The following is a 23,364-nucleotide window of genomic DNA, read 5'->3' on the forward strand; positions in this document are numbered from 1 at the left end:
TCTGGCTGTCACTCCAGCCAACACCGATTTGGCAACTTCAGACGCTTTGCAAATTGCCAAACAAGTTGATCCTGATGGTAAACAGTTCGATCTTGGCATCTACATTTGAAATTCAACCTTTGTCATCAATAAGTCTTAGTATTGATGCTTGGATGTATATTTTGACATGTTGCTTATGAATGAAAGTTTATTCTGAAAACGAAATTTAAACTTGGTTCCTTATTCTGTATTTGTTTGTACTGACAAGGGGGTTCATCCTTTCACAATTTAATGGTCCCTCCCTTGAGTTGTGGATTTTAAATTTATTGAAAAGAACAATTTAATATTTTGGAGTTAATCTCCCATTAATGTGTTTTCAGAATAAACTCTTAGCATTGTTTTTTTTACAATCTTGATACTTTATTGCACAAATGGATTTCTAGAAAAACACCGTTTTGACTTTTTCTGCTCATGACTAAAATTAGTTGTTACCATTAAAAATGAACGTATCAAGATTCTAAACTATACTTGTATGATTTTTTTTTTTTTTTTTTTTTTTTTAGCTTTTTTCAAAAAAGAAAGGTAAAAAAAAAAAAACTCTTTTCCTTTTTTTCAATGTCTTTGAATTTTTATTTATTTTTTGTAGCTCTTTTCATACAAGAAAGGTATAAACATCTTGTCCTCTTTTTCAATGTCTTTGAAAGAGAGTTTTCTAATTTACATTAGTGTTTTATTTTCTTTGCACAAAAAGTAGATACTACCCTGTAAGTTTTTGTGTTCCAGTGCTCAATTTAACTTTAGTTGATCTCCCTGGCATGACAAAAGTACCTATAGGTGATCAGCCTGCAGACATAGAATACCAAATCAAGTCCATGATATTACAATTTATAAAGCGAGATAACTGTTTGATATTGGCAGTAACGCCTGCTAATTCCGATCTTGCAAACTCTGATGCTTTAAAATTGGCTAAAGAGGTTGACCCTCCAGGTTTGTTTCTTTTTATTTTGACTGCCAAAAAATGTGGAAGAGGGTTACCAAGAATTATTTAAGTAAACAAGATATTGTTTAACTAATTGCTAGAAAAACTGTTAACCTGGTCTGTTTTCTTAATTCGGCTCTCAATGTTCTCCGCTGACAGTCTAATGTCCCTCGTTATAATATAAGGCGTTTCTTCTATAGGTACCAACAAACAAAGTTCATGGGGTTCACTGGATTGAAGCGATTACTAGTCTTCTGACTAAATCTATTAGGGTACCCGATACCAACTCTCCTCTTGTTCATTTCTTGTGCATCTTCTATAATCTCCCTTACTTGTTTCGATTCCAGACATCCCTCATACCGTCACCTGGCGGATAGGCTTGGAACTCCATACTTGCAACGAGTTCTCAATCAGCAACTCACCAATCACATCCGAGACACGTTACCCGGTCTACGTGATCGTCTCCAGAAGCAGTTGCTCACTCTGGAGAAGGATGTGGAACAGTTCAAACACTTCAGACCCGATGACCCTTCCATCAAAACCAAAGCAATGTTACAAATGATCCAGCAGCTTCAGTCCGACTTTGAACGAACGATTGAAGGTTCTGGCTCGGCGCAAATCAATACCATGGAGCTTTCCGGTGGCGCCAAAATCAATCGATTATTCCACGAAAGATTCCCGTTCGAGATTGTCAAGATGGAGTTCGATGAGAAGGAATTACGGCGGGAGATCGCGTTCGCTATTCGAAACATTCACGGTATTCGGGTTGGTCTGTTCACCCCGGACATGGCATTCGAGGCGATTGTGAAGAAGCAAATCTCCAGGTTAAAAGAGCCCGCCCTCAAGTGTGTGGACTTGGTGGTAGCCGAGTTGTCTAATGTTGTTCGTATTTGCACCGATAAGGTAGGATTTATAGACTTTGCTCAATAGTTAAGTTTGATAGGTTTATCTGTCGGTGACGGAAATAGTGTGGTACTGCTTCCGAGTTTACCGAGGTAGAAAAAAGCTAAATCATTGGCTATGGGTATTCATGCAGCTCAATAGTTAAGTTTGATAGGTTAATCTGTCGGTGACGGAAATAGTGTGGTACTGCTTCCGAGTTTACCGAGGTAGAAAAAAGCTAAATCATTGGCTATGGGTATTCATGCATCGCTTTGATTGTTATACCACAATTATCTCGAGCGGTCTTTTTGTTAAACGTTTGGCTAACGGTATTGAAAAATACTTGAATATTTTTTTCATGAAGTCTCGTCTTGAAGATATCACTAACTTGTGCTGGTGACTTAAAAGCTACTGTAAATCTGAGAATGCACGCATGGTTTTTGAAAACACCTATTTCTTAGTTGTTTTTGCTTTATATGTACGTCCCCTTAAAACATTTTAGATAATACATGAATGGGTAGGTATTTCTCCTAGTACGTAAAGTTTTTTTTTGCATGTTTTGAATATTCAATAGTTGCTATGTTAGGTTACCCTTGTCTAAACTAACGTAAGATATGAAAATTCGAAATTTCATATTGAAATCTGGGAAGTTACTTCAGGTAATTAGTGCACAAGAGGTAATTAGTACTTCAGGACATTCGTCCCTGTACGCTCGTGAGGACTGTGTTGTTTACTGTGAACTTTACTTAATGGCTTTACATGCTTTTAAGAACTTTTTTTTACTTTCCTTATCCAATAGGAAGGAAAGTAATGGTGAAATTTTTCATGTTTTGCACAATCATTTTGCTTTGACTGTGTCAAACTGTGTGCCTTGCTTTCTATGAGTGAAAATATTTCACACTGTGAACTATACTTAATGGCTTTACATGCTTTTAAGAACTTTTTTTTTACTTTCCTTATCCAATAGGAAGGAAAGTGATGGTGAAATTTTTCATGTTTTGCACAATCATTTTGCTTTGACTGTGTCAAACTGTGTGCCTTGCTTTCTATGAGTGAAAATATTTCAAATCCCGAGTTAAACTTAACCATAGCAACTATACAAGTTACTGTCATGGTATTCGGTCCTAGTTAACTACGGATAAGACATTGAATTCGGAACCGAGGGACTGCGTTTGAGTCCTAGGAGCGACAAAAAAAAAAAAAAAAAAAAAAAAAAAAAAAACCAGTAAATCATTTGCTAAAATCATTATTTTGGGACACTATCACATATTCCACTTATTCCTGCTTTTTAAAAAAAATTGGACTTATTCCAATCCTACTTTTTCACAGTCCGGTTCCATATAAAATCAATGTACCCTAATAATATTAAGAAAAAATTCAAACTGGGACCCAAATGGACGGATAAAAACTAATTTCGTTCTTATAGCCAACGTAACATATAAAATCTAGTGGGGACAATAATTACCTACTAGTAAAAAAATTGTCTCTTGTCTTGTCGGGTAAGTTGATTGTGTGTATTTTGTACGTCTAGCGTGTACATATTTTGTACATTGTCATAGTTCTTTCTATCATTGTTGGTTGTCTCATGTAGTAATTAATGCTCTTATTACAGTTAGTTTTAATAATAATAATACCCAACGAATGGGAAAACCCCCCAAAGTATTCAATGTAGGTACATTTCTTGTAGAAAAGACTAGTGTAGCATTTCGACCTATACATGCTAACAGTCTTGGTTTATGGATTCCAGAGTTTCAACTTAGGTACTCGTAGTTTTTCCGTTGGTTTACTTTAATTATTCAAAATTTATTGATTATGTCTTTTTTAAGTTTTGATATAGCGTCCAGATTGATAACAATTTTCCTTTAAAATCAATGAACCTCTAAAATCGAAGGTAACACAAATTTTAGGACAGTGTTGTTGGGTCTGAATGTAATGCTTGTTTTTAGTTTTATTATTTTTTTAGAAGCTCTCACTCTAGCGTTGGTGTATGCTAAAATGGTATTTTTTGATTTTATTTTTACTATAGAAAAGGCCATTGTATTTGTTCGTTTTCATCTGAGGTGAGCCCATATTCCCATTTGAATATGTTGGATTTTATAAACAAGGTTGAGACATGTAGAGGTTAGAGCATGACATTAGGTCTAGAATATAAAGGTTTTGAAACCATTTCAGACAGTTATTGTGTTTTCCTAGCAACTTGAATGTGCAGAAGATTGTGATGTTTTTCTTGCAATAAAAAAAAGCTAGACCATTTTTCAGTGCATTTAGTCCCTACAAAACCGTATTATTTTGAGATGAACATGAACTAATTTCCGAAAAAGAAGGTGGACAAAAAGTTTTCTAACATGCTTGAATGACTATAACTGGGTTTATTTGGTGGTGGAGGTGGAGGGTTTATACTAACCATAGTAATTTTAAAAGTCAATTTCATGAAACATTTTTCTTGATTTTTGTGTGCCCCTCACGAACAGTACTGCTGACTGGAGTCATTTTGTAGTCATAGGATCAAAGATTTGTTTGTCAAGTTGATTTCACTGGATCCAGTTTGAAATGATTCAGTCTAACTTATTCTTTCACTTTATTTAACGACAATAGACAATTTGATGAACAAATCTGAGGTGTTAAGGGTGTTTTTTTTTTTTTTTTTTTTTTTTTTTTAGTTTTTTTTTGAGAAGGAATTACGGCGGGAGATCGCGTTCGCTATTCGAAACATTCACGGTATTCGGGTTGGTCTGTTCACCCCGGACATGGCATTCGAGGCGATTGTGAAGAAGCAAATCTCCAGGTTAAAAGAGCCCGCCCTCAAGTGTGTGGACTTGGTGGTAGCCGAGTTGTCTAATGTTGTTCGTATTTGCACCGATAAGGTAGGATTTATAGACTTTGCTCAATAGTTAAGTTTGATAGGTTTATCTGTCGGTGACGGAAATAGTGTGGTACTGCTTCCGAGTTTACCGAGGTAGAAAAAAGCTAAATCATTGGCTATGGGTATTCATGCAAGCCACTTTCGATGTCGTCGTATAAACGACCATGCAAACAGAGAGTTATATGTATATTTTCGTTCGTTCAATACTCTAAAACTGATCTTTTGTACTTGTTGTTTCAGATGTCCAGGTATCCGAGATTGCGAGAGGAGACCGAACGTATAATCACTTCCTATGTGAGAAATCGTGAACAGCAATGTAAAGAACAAATTGTCCTTCTAGTCGATTGCGAGTTAGCTTACATGAACACCAATCATGAAGATTTCATTGGCTTTGCAAAGTAAGTGAATGGCCATTCTACCCTTGAGCATTTTGGTTTTTGTCCTTTTTCACTTGAAACCCCCTATTTCATTAGGTGACAAGACTTATGCATTTGATTCCCCAACATTTTGATCGACGTTCTATGCCTAGGCCACACTTTGAGATTAAAGTCAATTCAATTGGATTATTGGAGCAATCTGATTTGTTAATTATAGCATTTGGATTACCCAATCAGATTGCTTTCATCCCAAAGAGTGGCCTAGACCGAGACATTTAAGGTTCATGCCATATCTTAAGTCCATACTTTCCCAATTATCCCTGTTTTTCAACGAAATGGTTTGGGAGTCAAAGTTGAAATTTGAAACTATTCCAAGTAGTAAATATTCAGTGTTATTATTTTGCTTCATCCCAAAGAGTGGCCGAGACCGAGACATTTAAGGTTCATGCCATATCTTAAGTCCATACTTTCCCAACTATCCCTGTTTTTCAACGAAATGGTTTGGGAGTCAAAGTTGAAATTTGAAACTATTCCAAGTAGTAAATATTCAGTGTTATTATTTTGAAGTTCAGTATTGTTAGTATTTGATTGCACTCGAAGTTAAGGACTCCGCCTCGCCAAGTCAAAGTTTGACACCGTTACTAAGAGATGTTACACGCCACAGACCAAGTAGCCGTTTTCTGGCAGTTGTAAGAAAGACCTATTCTTTGCCGTGTACGGACATTCAAGAAGAACAAAAGTTGGTGTACGGGCTAGTTTAACTTGACTGTTACTATCACTCTCTAGTATTATACTTTGTAATATAAACCAAGACTGTTGACGTATGTAGGGCTCTGCGTTATGCTTTTCATTGTATGTCTTATTGAACCTGCTTGTTGACGAAAAGAGGCCTTCATTATTCATTGAGCGTTAATCGAAAACATTTTAAGTCTGCCACTTTTTACTATCCATTGTTTATAGTATAATTATTTTTATAAGCCTTAACATAATATACGTAAATAGCATACAGGAGGTTCGGGTTACCCGGCGTTTTCGAAGTTTTTCCGGCTCTGTGCTTATACTTACTTACTACCTATATACTCACCTATTTTTACTCACTTACTTACGTACCTGCCTCGGTAATGTAGTGGTCCAAACGCTCGCCTGGTTAACAGGCGTGGGTTCAATCTCAACTTTGCCTGGTAAACAGAAGGACGTGGGTTAATTTGTTTGCGAATTTCACCACCTTCATAGAATAGAATATACCCTGCTCATACTAGAGGAAAAAACAAACATGAGAATGTCTTTGTTGCTAGTTCGGGTCTCTCTTGTCTTAAAACACGCCCCCTCTGTCTCTCATTATGTCGGGACGAACTGTAATAATCCCCATGTATGTTAACATAGTAATGTAACAATATATATTAACATAGTAATGTAACAATATATTATGTTAACATAGTAAATATAGTAATCCGGTAATCCCCATGTATTGGTGGACCGGGAGTTAATCTCCCAAAAGGATCTCTTTGTGGGCTTTGTGCTTGCTGTTGGTCAAAAATTGCCTTTTAGTTTCCCCCCCAATCAACAAAACAATACCTACCTATTGGATAGGTAGTATATGCTACTAAATTCAATACCATTTTTGCCTGCTTTTGAATAAACGGCCATAGTTTTTTTCTAGCCTTGAATCTTTTTTTTTTTTTTTTTTTCATTTATGAAACGGCAATTTTTGACTCACTTGATTTCACATTTTGAGCAGAAGGATTTTGAGTGTTTTCAAATGAGCTAAAAATGATAGCAAAATAATGATAAATCCGAGATTTCTTCAAGGGATTCGGTACCATCGAATTATGTTGACCCAAGGACCCCCACAATCCAAACTTAAGGATAGCTTTTTAATTAAGAAAGGGTAGAGGGCACCATTATTACCCCTGATTGTTTCGAAGTACGCAATAAGTCAAGGGATAAAGATAAGCTCGAATTACTTTACGTTCCGAGTCTGTATGCTAAAAGATACATAGTTAAGGAGCGCGGTAGCGCCCCGCCAAGTCAAGAAAGTTTATCCGCTTTTCAATTATTAACGTTAATTTTGACAGGGGTGAACCCCAAGTGTACCTAATGCTCAAAATGTGAACTACAAAAACAATCTGGAAATATATTTCTTACATGTTTGTTGTATCGTCCGGCGGTAGCGCCCCGCCAAGTCAAGAAAGTTTATCAGCGTTTCAATTATTAACGTTAATATTGACATGGGTGAACCCCAAGTGTACCTAATGCTCAAAATGTGAACTACAAAAACAATCTGGAAATATATTTCTTACATGTTTGTTGTATCGTCCCTTGTTTTCTTCTGATAAATGCTGTAATAAACAGTGTTATGTTCAGTGCTCAGCAAACTACCGACAATTCCAACAAGGCGGGTAGAAAGCTCGGCAACCAGGTCATCAGGAAGGGATGGATGTGTATTCATAATCTTGGCATCATGAAAGGGGGCTCTAGAGATTATTGGTTCGTACTGACCTCTGAAAATATCTCCTGGTTCAAAGACGAAGAGGTAGGTAGAGATACTTTTTTTGCCCATTTGTTCTAATTTACTAACTCACCTGGGAGGTTTCACAGTCGAAATATGCTTCATGTGTCAAAAAATTCGACCTCAAAAGTCACTGAAATTTTCAATGAAAACCACTTGGCTGGTTTCATTTTAAAGTTAAACAACCATTATACGAATTATCAGCTTTATGAGGAGGCCATTACCATTTTTGTGACCCTTCATTGGTCAAATGTTGGGAATGACAGTAAACTTATTACCTCCTATTTGATCGTGACGGCTGCATTGCATACTGTCACAGTCAGTAGGTACATGAGTATGCCTATACAATGGTAACGGACGAGGCGTTACAGTAAACCAAAAAGACATACTGAAAATTCAAATTCAGATTGCAAATAGTGCAATAAAGGTTGACATAAAAAGAGGAAGCAATAGACAGGGTTTTAGTTTACTCCAAAGTGTGTCTCTAGCTCGGATGTTCTTGCGCTTTCAGGAACGAGAAAAGAAATACATGTTACCACTGGACGGTCTCAAACTGAGAGATGTTGAACAGGGCTTCATGTCCCGAAGACATACGTTCGCTCTGTTCAATCCTGAAGGCAGAAACGTCTACAAGGTAAGGATAACAAAGCCCTCTGGCCTGGATGGCACCTCTTGGTATCCCCTTAATGGGATCATACTCACAGCTTTCCTCTAGAATAAACCTGAGTGTGCGGACTCTTTAGAGGTGCTGCAGGTGAATTTTGAAGAAACTGAGGAGGTTGAAATATACCAGTGGAGGGTGTTTCTGGGTTTGATGGCCCGGGGATAGCAGCTTAACTCCAAACACAAAAAGCCCACTCCGAGGCTTAGGTGTAGGGACAAACAGCGGGATTGGAACCCGCGACCTAGCCCTTACAAAGTACCCTCTAACCCAGGCTTTCTTGGCAGTTCTTTGTTCGAAAATCTAATTTATAAAAAAGATGTGAGAGAATCCTTGTGTGTAAACAATTTAATAAAAAATATATGCAAAATTAACATTGACACTATCTCATTTACAGGATTACAAACAGCTAGAGTTGAGTTGTGAAAACCAAGATGACGTTGATTCGTGGAAAGCTTCATTCCTACGCGCTGGTGTGTACCCTGAGAAGTCGACCGATCAGTCAAATGGCGATGAGGTAAGATTTTCTACCATCACATTTCTCGTTTAAATAACATAAACGAGGATCTGCGTGAGAAACAGCTGACAGGCAACGAGGTACAAAACAGACATGACTGGAGACAACTGACAAGAAATATTATTTTGAAGTTCAGTATTGTTAGTATTTGATTGCACTCGAAGTTAAGAACTCCGCCTCGCCAAATCAAAATTTGACACCGTTACTAAGAGATGTTACACGCCACAGACCAAGTAGCCGTTTTCTGGCAGTTGTAAGAAAGATCTATTCTTTGCCGTGTACGGACATTCAAGAAGAACAAAAGTTGGTGTACGGGCTAGTTTAACTTGACTGTTACTATCACTCTCTAGTATTATACTTTGTAATATAAACCAAGACTGTTGACGTATGTAGGGCTCTGCGTTATGCTTTTCATTGTATGTCTTATTGAACCTGCTTGTTGACAAAAAGAGGCCCTTCATTATTCATTGAGCGTTAATCGAAAACATTTTAAGTCTGCCACTTTTTACTATCCATTGTTTATAGTATAATTATTTTTATAATTTTGATTATGGCCTTGTTGCGAGGGAAATTCTGATTTCAGGCCGCCTCAGTTTCAATTAGGGAAACATAAAAAATGGTAAGGGCCAATTCAGTATTGTCCTTAAGAGCATCTCTTATTGTTGGGGAATTTTTTCAATCTTTTGGGTATGGACTAAGTCAAAATTGGGAAGATTCTTTCAATTTGAATTGCTACAACTGTGTCCTCGTACTGTCACTGTTTTATGTTCATTGATGCATCTGTCGAAATGGATACTCTTTTTACTAATACTAATTTCAGTCCTCCGTCCTCCTCTGACTATTCTAACAATTTAAACTATGTACTTAAATAACAGTTCTATGTTTCTAATTCATTTTACACTTTTTTTACGGGTCTTGGTGTTTTAGTACCTACTCAGCAATAATATTTCTATATCCTTGAGTAAAAGCAGTTTTACTTATTAAATTATTACATTCATCCATCTATTTCGGGACTTTTTTCTTCTTATCATTACTTCTTCTCTGTGGATCTCCTTTGCCAGTAGAATTGTACCTGTGCACAGGCCAACAGAAGTAATGTATTGTGCAGATGAGAGAGGGATATTTCAAATTTTCTTTGGTATCAATTCAAAGTCTTCGTGATTTGTACGTAACACCTATACAGTTGTCCATTGTCACTTGGGTGGGAAAGACGTAGTCTTGGAAAGTTTGGTGTTGGTCGGGCTAACAAAATTCACGGGGTATGAATGTGGTATCACCAAAGATTCCTCTGTAGATGATAGTCTACTAACCGAAGTAAAGAGGAAGTCGGTCAAAAAAGGCTGTAGATGTATATTTATTACTAGTTTTGTTCTGGACTACGGATCATATGGAACAGAAAGGCTAGCGAGCGAGGAGGGTGGGCAGTTAGATTGATACTAATAGACAATATTCATCTTGCTATCAAAACGGTTGACCCTGAATTCGTTCGTTTGCCCTTCTTGTCTATGTGGGTCATAGTCTTTGTCCTTATGTCTCTTTTAAATTAATGTACGGACCTCGAGGTCTAAAAAAATGGTTCTTGAGGTTCCCCTTGTCCCCTCTCCCTCTGAATGAAACTCCTTTGGAAAACTAGTGGTGATGGTTTGTTTTTTGTTCTGTTTTCTAACTTACAGACGGCGCTAAATCTTAACTGCATGGGTTATTTTTAAAACAGTCAATATGGGCTCATTGCTTAAACTCATCTTCTCATAAATATTACACAAAAGTAATTCTATACAATCATTCTGTTGATATGTTCTTTAGATATAGTCTCAAGGAAAAATCCCTGAATTTGAATCTTAAAACGGAGAAGTTTGCAAGGTCTCTTTTGTATGAATATATTTTGCATAAGGTGTTCAAGTCGCTCATTTGGAGTAAACAGCCTGACTTCCAGAGAAAAAACTCGAGGTGCTCCACGGAAGTTCTTTTGTGCTTTGACTTTTCATTGACAATTGTTAGTTAGCCAGTTTGAAGGCGTTTTTGGCTCGTTTACATGTATATTTTGGCATTATAAACTAAATTTTGAAATGGAACGCAGTGGAACCATAGCAAATGTTTGGTTTTCTCAGATATTCTGCATTGAATCGTGGTTGTTTGGCTTAATCGTATTGTGTTGTCTTGCTAATTGCCTATCCAAATTTCCCCTACTAACAAAGGTTTCTTTTTCTATGTCTGTCATTTCCTAGGATGGAATCGAGGTATAGTAACAAAAACTATGAGGTTTATAAACTGAGCACAAGGACTCGTTATGTGGAAGAAAAAAGTTATCGTCCAAAGTTAGGGGTTACAACGGTTGTCCCAGGTTCAATCCCTGGTGTTGTGGAAAAAATGGAGACTCTTAATGCCTATAAATGAGGTATATTCTATTCCATTCTTTAGTATAAATGAGGTATATTCTATTCTATTGAACTGGCTAGATAATTAATTTAGATAGCTGAATGAAAGGAGAAAATATTTACGTTCCATAATGTTTTATCTTTATCTGGCGAGAAATTAGTTTACTGTCAACTTCTGGTTACAATGGTTGTCCCAGGTTCAATCCCTGGTGCTGTGGAAAAAAATGGAGACTCTTAATGCCTATAAATGGGGTATATTCTATTCCATTCTTTAGTATAAATGAGGTATATTCTATTCTATTGAACTGGCTAGATAATTAATTTAGGATAGCTGAATGAAAGGAGAAAATATTTACGTTCAATAATGTTTTATCTTTATCTGGCGAGAAATTAGTTTACTGTCAACTTCGTGACTTCAACTTTTTTTCTATCAAATTCACTGGAATAGATCCAGATCCCATTTTTACAATTTATTATATTTTAATAAAGAAAAATTCATATTTCTTTGACATTTTCTTCCAGGGAGGCACTGAAGGTACCTCTTCAATGGACCCTCAGCTAGAACGACAAGTGGAAACCATCCGAAACTTGGTCGACTCCTACATGAAAATAGTTACTAAAACTTGCAGAGATCTCGTCCCCAAAACCATCATGCTCCTCATTATCAACAACGCCAAGGATTTCATCAACGGCGAACTGCTCGCTCATCTGTATGCATCTGGCGATCAGGTAAAGAGAATACTTGGCGTAACGCACTACCGTGTGATGAGAGTTGAGGCGCCTAATGAATAATAATAATAATAATAATAATAGTGCTTATTTATACTGCTCGCATAGGACTGAAAAGTCCCTTTACTCCAGCAGTAGGCTACTTGATCAGGTAAAGAGAATACTTGGCGTAACGCACTACCGTGTGATGAGAGTTGAGGCGCCTAATGAATAGAGCGTGGGTTCAATCTCAGCCGAAGTATGCAATTTTATTCTGCTGCAGGAAGTAAAGTAGATCATGGACCAGCCAGGTGGGAATGCAGGGTAGTTGGGTTGGGTTGATTGGGGTTGATGGCCTTTGGTTGAAGTTCCTCCTTGCGAAGTTGCTCCAAGTGGTCCCGCGACGTAGACGCATCCATCGTGAGAACCTATTGCTGCAACAAGAACAACATGGACCAGCCAAAGACAATAAAATATTATCAGTTTAGGGGTTGGTGTCCGCCGGAATCCAGTCGTTTTGTCCTAAATAATATTAAGCGTTTTATTTGCTTACCGCTGATGTTTTTGGATACTTAATTGTCTTTGGATGTATTGTGGATGCAATCAAGTATCCATAAAGATAACGTTAAGCAATAATGTCAATACATGGGATGTTTAATATAAACCTAACCAATAATCGCCATTTAACGTTTTAGTTACTGAAAATATAGGACCTCACAAAGATTACCTCTATTTCTCCCCAGGCCGCCATGATGGAGGAAAGTCCTGAGGAGGCGTTGAAACGCGAAGAAATGTTGCGCATGTATCACGCGTGCAAAGAAGCGTTGCGCATCATTGGAGACGTTTCCATGGCAACAGTTTCCACGCCCGTACCGCCCCCGGTGAAAAACGATTGGCTTGCCACCAGTATAGACAACCCCAGGTAATGTAGCTGGGAACCTTGGGGTCGCGGTTCAATGCCCAGAGTCGACTAAAAGGCAACTAAGCCGTATTTTATTATTCCTCTCTGTGACTATTTCGCCAAGGAGATACAAATTTTCAACTTTAACACCCTGATTTCCAAAGCATATTCCACGGTGTTTACCCACAGAAACCCATGTATTAAAACATCTCCCTTAACATGAGAAAAAGACTCTTTATAATTCTTGGTATTTCTTCATCAAGAAACATTTCACCCAAAGGCCCTCGTGGCAGCAAGTGTTGTGGTGCCATTATGCCCAAAGAGTGAAAAATCACCTCTTTGCGCACAGAGAGGCATAATAAAATCCGACTCTATTTTTTTGTACGGAGGGCTCCTATATTATGCTACTAAGGGCCATCTTTATGAACCAAATACTGACTCTCAATCTGCACTGGAGTATATACCTACATGCTTTTAGTATAAAGCGTCCAAATACTAACCACGCACAACGTTGTTTAACTTGAGTGTAATTATCAGTAGCTGGTCTACAAGACTTGGTCGTTTTCTGAAATGCTAAAGTAGTCGATTGCAATTCTATCCTATTCTTTATCTATCAGACCAAATTATGTTCCCACCCTATTAATCAAAGAGAAGCACTGATTAAGAATTTCGTTATATCTTTGAAATTTATTTTTGTGCTGGATTTATATTTAGTATATTTATTATTATCCCGAAGATTTTTATCCTATTCAGTAATCAGTACCCCTGGTAGTGAACCTATCCTAGCACCAACGCTGTAGTAAAACGTCTCCTAACTTTGTATTCTTTATCCCTAAGATTTTTATCCTATTCAGTAATCAGTACCCCTGGTAGTGAACCTATCCTAGCACCAACGCTGTAGTAAAACGTCTCCTAACTTTGTAGTGAAGTAACGTCCTCTAACATTGTAGTGAAGAAATCCTTGCACCAACGCTGTAGTAAAACGTCTCCTAACTCTGTAGTGAAGCGTCCTCTAACTTTGTAATGGAGCAACGTCCTCTAACATTGTAGTGAAGTAACGTCCTCTAACGTTGTTGTGAACCAATCCTCGCACCAACCCTGTCGTAAGATGTCCCTTAACTTTGTAATAAAGTAACATCCTCTAACATTGTAGTGAACCAATCCTCGCACCAACCCTGTAGCAAAACGTCTCCTAACTTTGTAATGAATTAATCCTTGCACAGTAGTCTAGAGCAGCGTCCTTTAGATAGAAGTACCTTCCGCACAGTAGTCTAGCAAAATCCCCTAAGGGAAGATCACGGGTTGTACAACGTGTTCCAGGTTGTAGTATTCCATAATACCCGCCTCTCCTCTATGTAAAGTATGTAGTTCTCTAACCTATGGTGGTTTTCAATTCTTCAATCATTCTCCAGTCAAATGGCGATGAGGTAAGATTTTCTACCATCACACTTCAAAGATTTTCCTCAATTTAGCACTTCAAAGATTGTCCTCAATTAAGATTAAGTCTAAATACGGCTTTATTTAGACCGTCAGCTCAGGACAAGATACTTCATAAACAGTTTAATAAAGCACTTCTTTTTCTTTATTGATGTAATTTGGTTTACCACTTCAAAGATTTTCCTCAATTTAGCACTTCAAAGATTGTCCTCAATTAAGATTAAGTCTAAATACGTTTTTATTTAGACCGTCAGCTCAGGACAAGATACTTCATAAACAGTTTAATAAAGCACTTCTTTTTCTTTATTGATGTAATTTGGTTTACAATTAATTAGTTCATGTTGAGCAGAAAACGAATCAAAGAGTTATTTGGAGGTAAAGACTGGAGTTTCAAAGTAACGCTATTTTAGCTCTGTACCTACCTAATCAAGAAGTGAAACTTTCAACGCTCAAGACAACAGTTCTTTTTTGCCAAGATCTTCTATTTATATGAAAGTTTAAATCAGACAGTTTATGAAAGTTTAAGGTCCCAGAGTAAACCAGATGTTATAATTTTCATGAAATTGGAGGTAAAGACTGGAGTTTCAAAGTAACGCTATTTTAGCTCTGTACCTAATCAAGAAGTGAAACTTTTAACGCTCAAGACAACAGTTCTTTTTCGCCGAGATCTTCTATTTATATGAAAGTTTAAATCAGACAGTTTATGAAAGTTTAAGGTCCCAGAGTAAACCAGATGTTATAATTTTCATGAATTTCATTGTTTCAGCTTCGGCAGGTAAGTATGTATCCCATTTCGAAACCGTATGACATTTTTTTCTGCTATTTTAACATGACTAAATGTAGAGGAGAATTGGGTATTATGGAATACCGGCTAAACTGTAAAGAACTTTTCTTTACAATTTTTGCATGGAGTAAGAACAACTAAGAAAAAAGTATTCCATAATACCCGCCTCTCCTCTATGTAAAGTATGTAGTTCTCTAACCTATGGTGGTTTTCAATTCTTCAATCATTCTCCATACGTTTTTGCTGGTTCAAATTTATCTGAAAACATGGAAAAAATCTGACGTTCACTTGTGTTTCTAAAAAGTCATTTGCAAAATCAATCCTCAGATTAACAACTTAACTAAACCAGCAGAGAAAAAACTGATTCGTTGTATTTTGATTTTTTTGTCTCCTATCACTATAATAGCTTATGTAGTTTGTTTTATTATTTCGGGGCATCGAATGAGTATGTTTGGATTTTTCCATTGAGGAAATGATTAGTTTTATTGTTCTTTTCATCCTTAACTCGTTCATTTATTGGTGAGGATTTCATACCTTCTTCCTACTTTACTGTTTATCTTCTTCGATAGCACAGGTTCAAATTCCAACCAAAGCAGAGAATTTATTATATGTGTTTAGCCGTTCCCAAGTCACTTTTGGCTAGTTTTAATGAGTATTATAATGAGAATCTCATATTTTATTTGTCGAGTGCCTATTAGATAAGAGATAGCTCTATTTAAATATTTATTTAAACTGGCCAAAAAGGGATTTGATCGGACGTAAAGAAGCTTTTCAAAAGTTATGTAGGTATCTACCTGGAAAATCCAATTAGGTTAAAGGTAAACTAGATTCAATTTTGGTTGCACTGAAAATAAATACCTCTAAGTTCAAGAAAAGGTGGTTTTTAAAAAGGTTGGCGATGTTTCTTAATATAATTTTAGTGCGTTTGAACGTAAGATTAGGTAGTTATTTATTGTTATTTATTCATTATTTACAATTATTATCGATTATAAATGTTATCTAGAGCCTAAATTTATCTTTTTTGTCTGTATGTATCCATACAGGGTGTTCCTGGTCAAAATTTGAGCAATTCTACAGGGGGATGTATCCAACGTACCTACTACCTGTTTGTATTTTACAAAAAATGTCTTTTCTAAAAAGAAAGAAGAAAGAATAATGTTCTGTCGGGCCTAAGACTAAAACTGGACCCCTGAGCACTGAGCATATATTAGATAGTGCATTTATTGTATAAGTTAAATAAAAATAAATAAATTCAATAACCAAAAGTGACCGTACAAAATTAAAATCTTCCTTGTTGTTCGTTTCTTTTACACCCATTTTAACTGCAGTCTCATGTTAAACCTACACGTTTTTCATGTTTTCTCGCGCAGAAGGCAGTCTAAACAAGGTGTTGTATATTTGATCGGAAAGTATCTACAGGTATATGGTGATGTTTTATTAGCAACCAACGAATACAACGATTATTAAGAACAAAAAGTACGGGCCTGGACTTTCCATGTGCTTCAGACATCATATATGAATGATTTTACATTGTTTTAAACCAGACAGCATGAACATAATCATCGTATTAACCCTTCAGGCCCGGAGAAGTCTCCGTATCTCATATGAATGATTTTACATTGTTTTAAACCAGACAGCATGAACATAATCATCGTATTAACCCTTCAGGCCCGGAGAAGTCTCCGTATCTCGGTAGAATTGTATTCTTATGTTCTTGTTAAAAAATAAAGTAAACGACTTCAATCAACACTGTCACGCAGGATACCTGGGTTCGATTCCTAGCAGCGCGCTGTGTAGTCGAAGCGACGTTCTGGCCTGGTAAATAGGGGATGAAATTGAATCCTCGACATTTTTTTTTTTTTTTTTTTTTTTTTTAAACAGCCTCTATTGTTACGGAAAAGAGACTTTTTGTTCTATTAATAACAATTTTACATTGTTCTTACAAATGTTTTGATGTTAACAATAAATAGGGGATGAAATTGAATCCTCGACATTTTTTTTAGACTTTGAGCCTATACTGTTCCGGTAAAGAGACTATTTGTCCTACTAGAGCAGTAGGTATACGTAAATAAGCAGTATTATATTATCTTGGTTTTTCTAAAGGGAACTGTAACGGAGCTATTATCGTCCTGAAATTGAAGAGAGAAGGAGAGGATAGAGGAAAGCCAGCGGTGGCAGCTGTTCCGAGAACGAACCTTATTAGACCCGTCTCACATTGGAAGCGCAGACGCGCGACATGTAGTAGCGCGTTGTCGGCTGCAAAACCAAACCTATGAAAAGGATAGTGTCACGGGCTGATTTGCCCGCGGCGAGAGGGATAAGAAAGAACAATGAAATAAAAAGACAGAATTGAGGAAAAAGAGTTCTATATTAAATGTTTAATTAATATACGTAAACCCAATCCAAGACCCTTCGGTAAAAGAGGAAATAATATCTCAAGAGCTTACCTTAATTGATTGTCGGTGCCGGCTAAACACAGTCTGAAGAGCCCTCCATCGAGGAGCTCCCCAGTGCAGGCAAAATAGTTGATCGGACTTCCCCCACTTCGTGGATGCTACCTCAGATCTTAGCTCACTGAAGCTTACCTTGATTGATTGTCTTCGTGCCGGCTAAACACAGTCTGAAGAGCCCTCCATCGAGGAGCTCCCCAGTGCAGGCAAAATAGTTGATCGGACTCCCCCCACTTCGTGGATGCTACCTCAGATCTTAGCTCACTGTATATATAGATATAAAATATTGTGTCGTCGAAAGCACCAGGTCAAGGAGGGTAGGTATACCCTGACAATAGAGACCCTCAATATTTATCATTTTCATTGGTTTTGCAGCCGACTACGCGCCACTGAAAGTCGCGCGTCTACGCGAGCAGTATTAGGCCAGCCTTGGGGGTAAAATTTGCCCCGGGTGGGAATCGAATCCACGACCTGGTGCTTACAAGGCGCGCTGCCTTCCAAACTAAGTAGGTTTGCCTGTTCAAGGGTTAATACTAGGTACTAATACCAACTATTATGTCATCTTCACATTCAGTTGAACATAATGCACATCACTTGAGCTGCTCTTCTTAGACTTAGTGCGATTTTGACATTATTCGCGTTATGTGAAAATAGACATTTTGGTAATATGAAAAGTGCGTTGTTATTTATTTCATTTTTAACCCTCTGTCATGGTGTAAAACTAAATAATGTGACCGACGTGGATGTACGGTTATTACAGAATATAGGAAAGACTATTTTAGCTCGATCATCTACAGACCCAACCGTAAGTTTTTCACTCAAAAAAAGTGAAAAGTGAAAAAAATCCCCCAAAAACCATTTTATTTTTTTACTTTTTGGTTTTCTGGACAAAATTTGCACCACCACTTTCGTGTTCCTGGTAAAAAGACCTTTAATTTGATATAAAGTCGACCCGGTTTGGATAAGTCCTTCTATGGGGTCAGACAGACGACACCGAAGCGAATACAATAGTCCGTCCACTATACCTTTTATTATTACCTACTATTGTAATTTAATAAAGGAAAGACGGGCTATAAACGGAGGTCTTATCATCCCGAAATCGAAGAGAGAAGGAGCACAAGATAGGAAAAAGCCAACCGTTCCAAGAACAAACCTTACCTGTTCAGGATAAAGTTCGTCCCGGGGCGGAAATCGAACCCGCAACCTAGCGCTTACAGCTGTTCTCCAAGCTCACTAGGCTAAATATTTCCTTTTACAGATCATCAGTTTGAATATCATAAACTTATTCATCGTTCTAATGTTGAAAGGAATCCTATACGGAGCCGCTTTGATTAATAGCCAACTTCCTGACCAAGGTCCAAGTGGCCGAAACGAAGTTGAATACTGGTTGTCAGACCCCGAAATACTTTTGCTGCTAAGCTATATTTTACTGGAAAATGAAGAGTCCACTAACATGCTACAAGTAGCTTGCTGTCATCCCAGAAAAACTCAACAATATTTGAACATGGCTAAGATGGTTGTAAAAATAAGAAATGTGTTTGTGTATGGGTAAGTTTTAACCTTGGAACTTTTACGTATAGGTAGGTTCTCATGTTTACTCGTATAGAGAAATTGAAAAAGTATGTATTAAAAATAGCATATAAAGTATGGTCAAGAGCTCCACTCGCGTCTGGCTGTGGGACTATAAACAGGGAGGAGAACAGCTAACCCTAACCAGCCTAGCAAGCTGGCAGTTCCTCAAAGGGTTCTCTCTGCTTTTAAAGACCAAGCACAAGTCCTCACGATGGTTGACTGCGGTTCAGGACGAGCCAGCCAATTTAACATGGCTAGAGCTAGAGACCATCACCCCGGTGTATAGCAGATACAAAAAGACATCTTTTCTTTATTCTGCTATCGCCATTCGGCGAAAGCTAAAGCCGCTACAACAACAACAACAACAACAACCCTATAGTAAAGTCGGGTGGTTTGAAGTGCACGCATTTGAGTCCGTAGACCACAGGTTCTTTAAGCAGGGCTGGTCGTATAGGACCTTGGCAAGCCACATCGTAAGCCTCCTGAGAGTTTCATTATTAGGTATTATACATAGTAGGTACCTATAGTTATAAATCACATTTTGACCATTTTTCTTTTAATTTTTTCCCCAGCAAACCAGTGGAGACAGATTATTCAAAGAAATTCATTGAAGTACAGAAAGCCATTGACATAGGACTTGGCGAACGCACGGCCTGTGCTAGCTTATGTATAAATATGTAGAGGAGTCTACTTAGAGAGACAGACTATCTAGTGGAACATCTTGCATACAAGAGAACTTTATCAGCAGAAATATGTTTGTGTTTGGGAAAAAGATTTGACCCCAGTACGCAGCGGTTTATACCTATGCCTTCAGGACCCAACCTAATGTTTTAGATTCCTACCTATCTGAGGAGGAAAATGCAGAGTATAGAATGAAGGACAGCCAGTTTTCACCAGTTATAGAGATCACCTCTATGTCCATCTCTCGTTCAATTCCTGGCGAATTATCTTTGACGTCAACTCCGTTCTATCTTGAGAAACTTTCTCACTCAGAAGAACTTTAGTCATTTTCCATCCAACCTACAAATCAAAGTTCAAGATTACGGTGGTATACAATTTATTACAGTTGTATAAATAGACCAATAGACCCAATATACTTTGAACTTTCAACTGCCTCTGAGGGTTTCACTACAAAAATTAGTTTTTCAGTATAACCAAACTTGTATTCGATACTCGGTTACAGATAGGTGGTAGGAAGGTAGGAGTATATAGGTACCTATCTATTTATTTTCCACAGCATTATTATTGTTGGAAATGAAAGGTATTAAAGAGCACAAAATGAAGGGGAAAAAGAGAGTTCGAGGGGGAAAGGGAGAGAGAGTCACAGGGAGAGATGATAAGTGGAAAGGGGAAAACATCGAAAAGAAAAAGGGAAAATGTGAAATGGACGAATTTGAATCGATATATACACGTATATAAAATATAAATATACGCCCTCCGTGGAAAGGCTTGGTTTCCATGGTTACCAAGGATACAAGTTTTCAGCGCTGACAGGCTTCCATATGTTCAGCACAAAAATCTTTCCGAAATGTTCAGTTTTTTCATTTTCTTTTAGAAGCTGGGTTCTCGTTAGTAATGTCTTCTGGAAAAAACAGCAAACGAGCAAATTTCATTACTTCCTTCACTCAAGACGTTTTTTCTTTCTAAGAACAAAAAAAGGCTGGTAATTTATTCTCAGGTCTTGTAGGTATCGCGTATGCTGTCTCCAGAAGCTGTTTGCCACCTAACATCCTTCAGTATCCTCCATACCTTTCAATTCATTGTGTTCAAATGTTAAATAGGTATTGGACTATAGGTAATCCAACATTTTTAACCATCTAAATATTGGTCCCTCTTATGACACTCTGGACTGCCAGGGACTATTTTGATAGTTCATAAACTTGAACCGCGGTATTCGCTATTGGGTTAGGTCCTTACCTACTCAAATAAGATCACCTAAATTTACCTTCTTTATTCGACTGTTAAGACTACGGGATCATTAATCAAAAAATGCAAAAATACGTCAGAGATAAAAAGGAAAATTGTTATTTTTAGTGAATTATTATTGGCTAGTGATGAAAATTTATTCTCATTTTAAAATATTTTATTCTATGTATTTTAAACATCATTTTATTTATTTTACATATTTAATTACTAGATGGAAAACAAAATTATGACAACACATAAAATCAGAACAGATGGTCATTGGATATTTTTTTCATTTTATTTTGGATGAATAAGGGTTAGGCTGATGCCTCTCTCTTCTTTTTACCTATACCTCTACTGTGAATATTCTCCAATCCATTACAGTCAAAATAAATTTAATGCATCCCTTCTACATTTAATAAATTCCGTTCTATTCCAAGTTGGACTGAAATCAATCAAACAGCCAATTTCAACTCTCAACTAGTTACCACTAAACACCCATCTTTTCTGAAATAATTATGTTGTTGATTATATTATTTATACTAATATTGCATATACAGATATACACATAAATTAAAGTGAAAAAATATTTACGTATTGAGTTTAAAAAAAAAAAAAGTTTATTCTTTTCTCGAAAATTCATTTTACTTAGAGCACGTTTCAGAAATGCCTTACGAGAGGTCTTTGATAAAATTAGGTCGATAATGTTGAAAAGTTAGAAGAGCTAAGCGCGATAAATGAATTCCTACCAAATATAAATCTACATAATATCATGAATTCATGATATGGACTCGTATTGTATTAAGTTATTTTACTTCCTTTTCAAAGGATTTTTTTCTCCAAGTTGATTGTATGTACTAAGATTTTTTTTTCTTTGTCCGTTTCTTGCATTCATTCATCTTCGTGCGATTAGAAGGTAAATTTGTTTTCACTGCTGTTATTATTGGCCGTAAACGAAGAGATTTGTTTACTTGTGAATTTTTTTATTGAATTCCAAGTGTCTTTTTAACAAACTAATAATATTTAATGCTTCCAATTTTGATGTGTGAGATAACATGGTCGTTCAAGTGGTTCCTGTTTTGAAAAAGAGGACTTTTTTCTACTAGTAAATAATGTTATTGGTGTTCAAATTTTAAACCATTAATTGAAGGAATAGCTAGTAGATTGAAGTTCATTGTATAATAGGTCCTCAACAAATAATTTCCCACTATCAATGTACTTGAGTGTTTAACTGTAAACAAAAATTACAAAGTTCTTATTTTTTTACAAAGGAAATGTAAAATGTTCATAGTTTTAGTTGAAAGTAATATTCTGGATGGTCAGTTGAAATTCGTGCGTACCTGTGCTAAAATGGGGGATGAAATAATGGGATGAAGAGAAGAATATTTCGTGAAGGACTGCTCGTGAAAAAGCTCAAAAAATATTGGGATACCTAGGTACATTATTTTGAATGGGTAAAAGGCAGAGCGGACTAAGTCCAAAAATCGACGTTCTGAGTTATCTATATCGTTGGAAAGAGCGCGAAAAGATCCACTTTTTATATTTTTCGCATACTTCACTTTAGTTTTGTATTGAAATGGGAGCAAAAACAAAATGGCTATCCCTATTTAAACTTTAACTAGTCCTAAACTTTGACTCCATTTATCTCAAAACGCTTTTTTTTGGACTTAGTCCACTCTGCCTCTTAGCCATTAATTTACCTACGAATAAATCACTAGTGCTATTTTTTTTTCTAAAATTTCGTGGATCATAGCAGAAAATACCGTAGGCAATACCGAGGTCCCGGATTCGATTCCCGGCGGGGTCGAAGTTTTTCGGCTCTGTGCTTGGAGGACAATTGAGTAGCTACTTTAATCGAGTAGTAACATTACCAGTGTAAAAAGATTATTGAAATGTGGAAATTCATTGCAAAGGAGGCACTTGGTAATGCTGTGATATTCACAAACTATGTGAAAAGGCTGTGTTTTTTTATGCTCTGCTTTTATTAACAAAAATAAATTCACGACGATAAAAATAGACATCAGTGAGTGACTGACAAGTCCAGAATTACGGACAAAGTTTTCAAACTGGGTATTACCTCTTTGAGCTTTTCATTCTATTTTTGAGAGTCTGCGATAACGATGATGAAAGGATGAAGTTCAAGGGAGTTTGAACACCTAAACAAACCACCAAACTCTAACGACCTACTAGGGCAAAACCGCAAAATAGAATATTGTTTACCTACCTATAAATAATAAACGTAAGGAATTTCTAAAAATTAAAACTCTTGGTTAATTTCCAACAGATCGAGTTTCGTAAGCGAAATTTTCCGTTTTTTCACCAACCTCAGAGGTGTAATTAACGCGGTGGACTTGGGATCTGAAGGTTGGTGGTTTGAGTCCAAGTCAAGTCGTAAAATTGTAGAGGTGTAGGTATTCCATTTACCTTTCTATTTTCCATTGAGAAAATAGATTAGAGCAACTCTG

The 23,364-nt window shown here is 36.8% G+C and overlaps 1 protein-coding gene across 1 annotated transcript in view; it reads left to right on the forward strand.

Annotated features, from left to right (window-relative positions):
- LOC103506794 (dynamin) overlaps nucleotides 1-23,364 on the forward strand; it is a 49,538-nt gene that overhangs the window by 8,759 nt on the left and 17,415 nt on the right. Inside the window, exons 4-12 of the mRNA XM_026821767.1 lie at nucleotides 763-1,009; nucleotides 1,306-1,861; nucleotides 4,944-5,101; nucleotides 7,445-7,613; nucleotides 8,101-8,223; nucleotides 8,648-8,767; nucleotides 10,993-11,004; nucleotides 11,665-11,871; nucleotides 12,594-12,772. Coding sequence (XP_026677568.1) covers nucleotides 763-1,009; nucleotides 1,306-1,861; nucleotides 4,944-5,101; nucleotides 7,445-7,613; nucleotides 8,101-8,223; nucleotides 8,648-8,767; nucleotides 10,993-11,004; nucleotides 11,665-11,871; nucleotides 12,594-12,772 — 1,771 coding nt within the window. The remainder of the gene's footprint in view (nucleotides 1-762; nucleotides 1,010-1,305; nucleotides 1,862-4,943; nucleotides 5,102-7,444; nucleotides 7,614-8,100; nucleotides 8,224-8,647; nucleotides 8,768-10,992; nucleotides 11,005-11,664; nucleotides 11,872-12,593; nucleotides 12,773-23,364) is intronic.

Source organism: Diaphorina citri, unplaced genomic scaffold (assembly GCF_000475195.1).
Source record: "Diaphorina citri unplaced genomic scaffold, Diaci psyllid genome assembly version 1.1 scaffold263, whole genome shotgun sequence".
NCBI lineage: Eukaryota > Metazoa > Arthropoda > Insecta > Hemiptera > Psyllidae > Diaphorina > Diaphorina citri.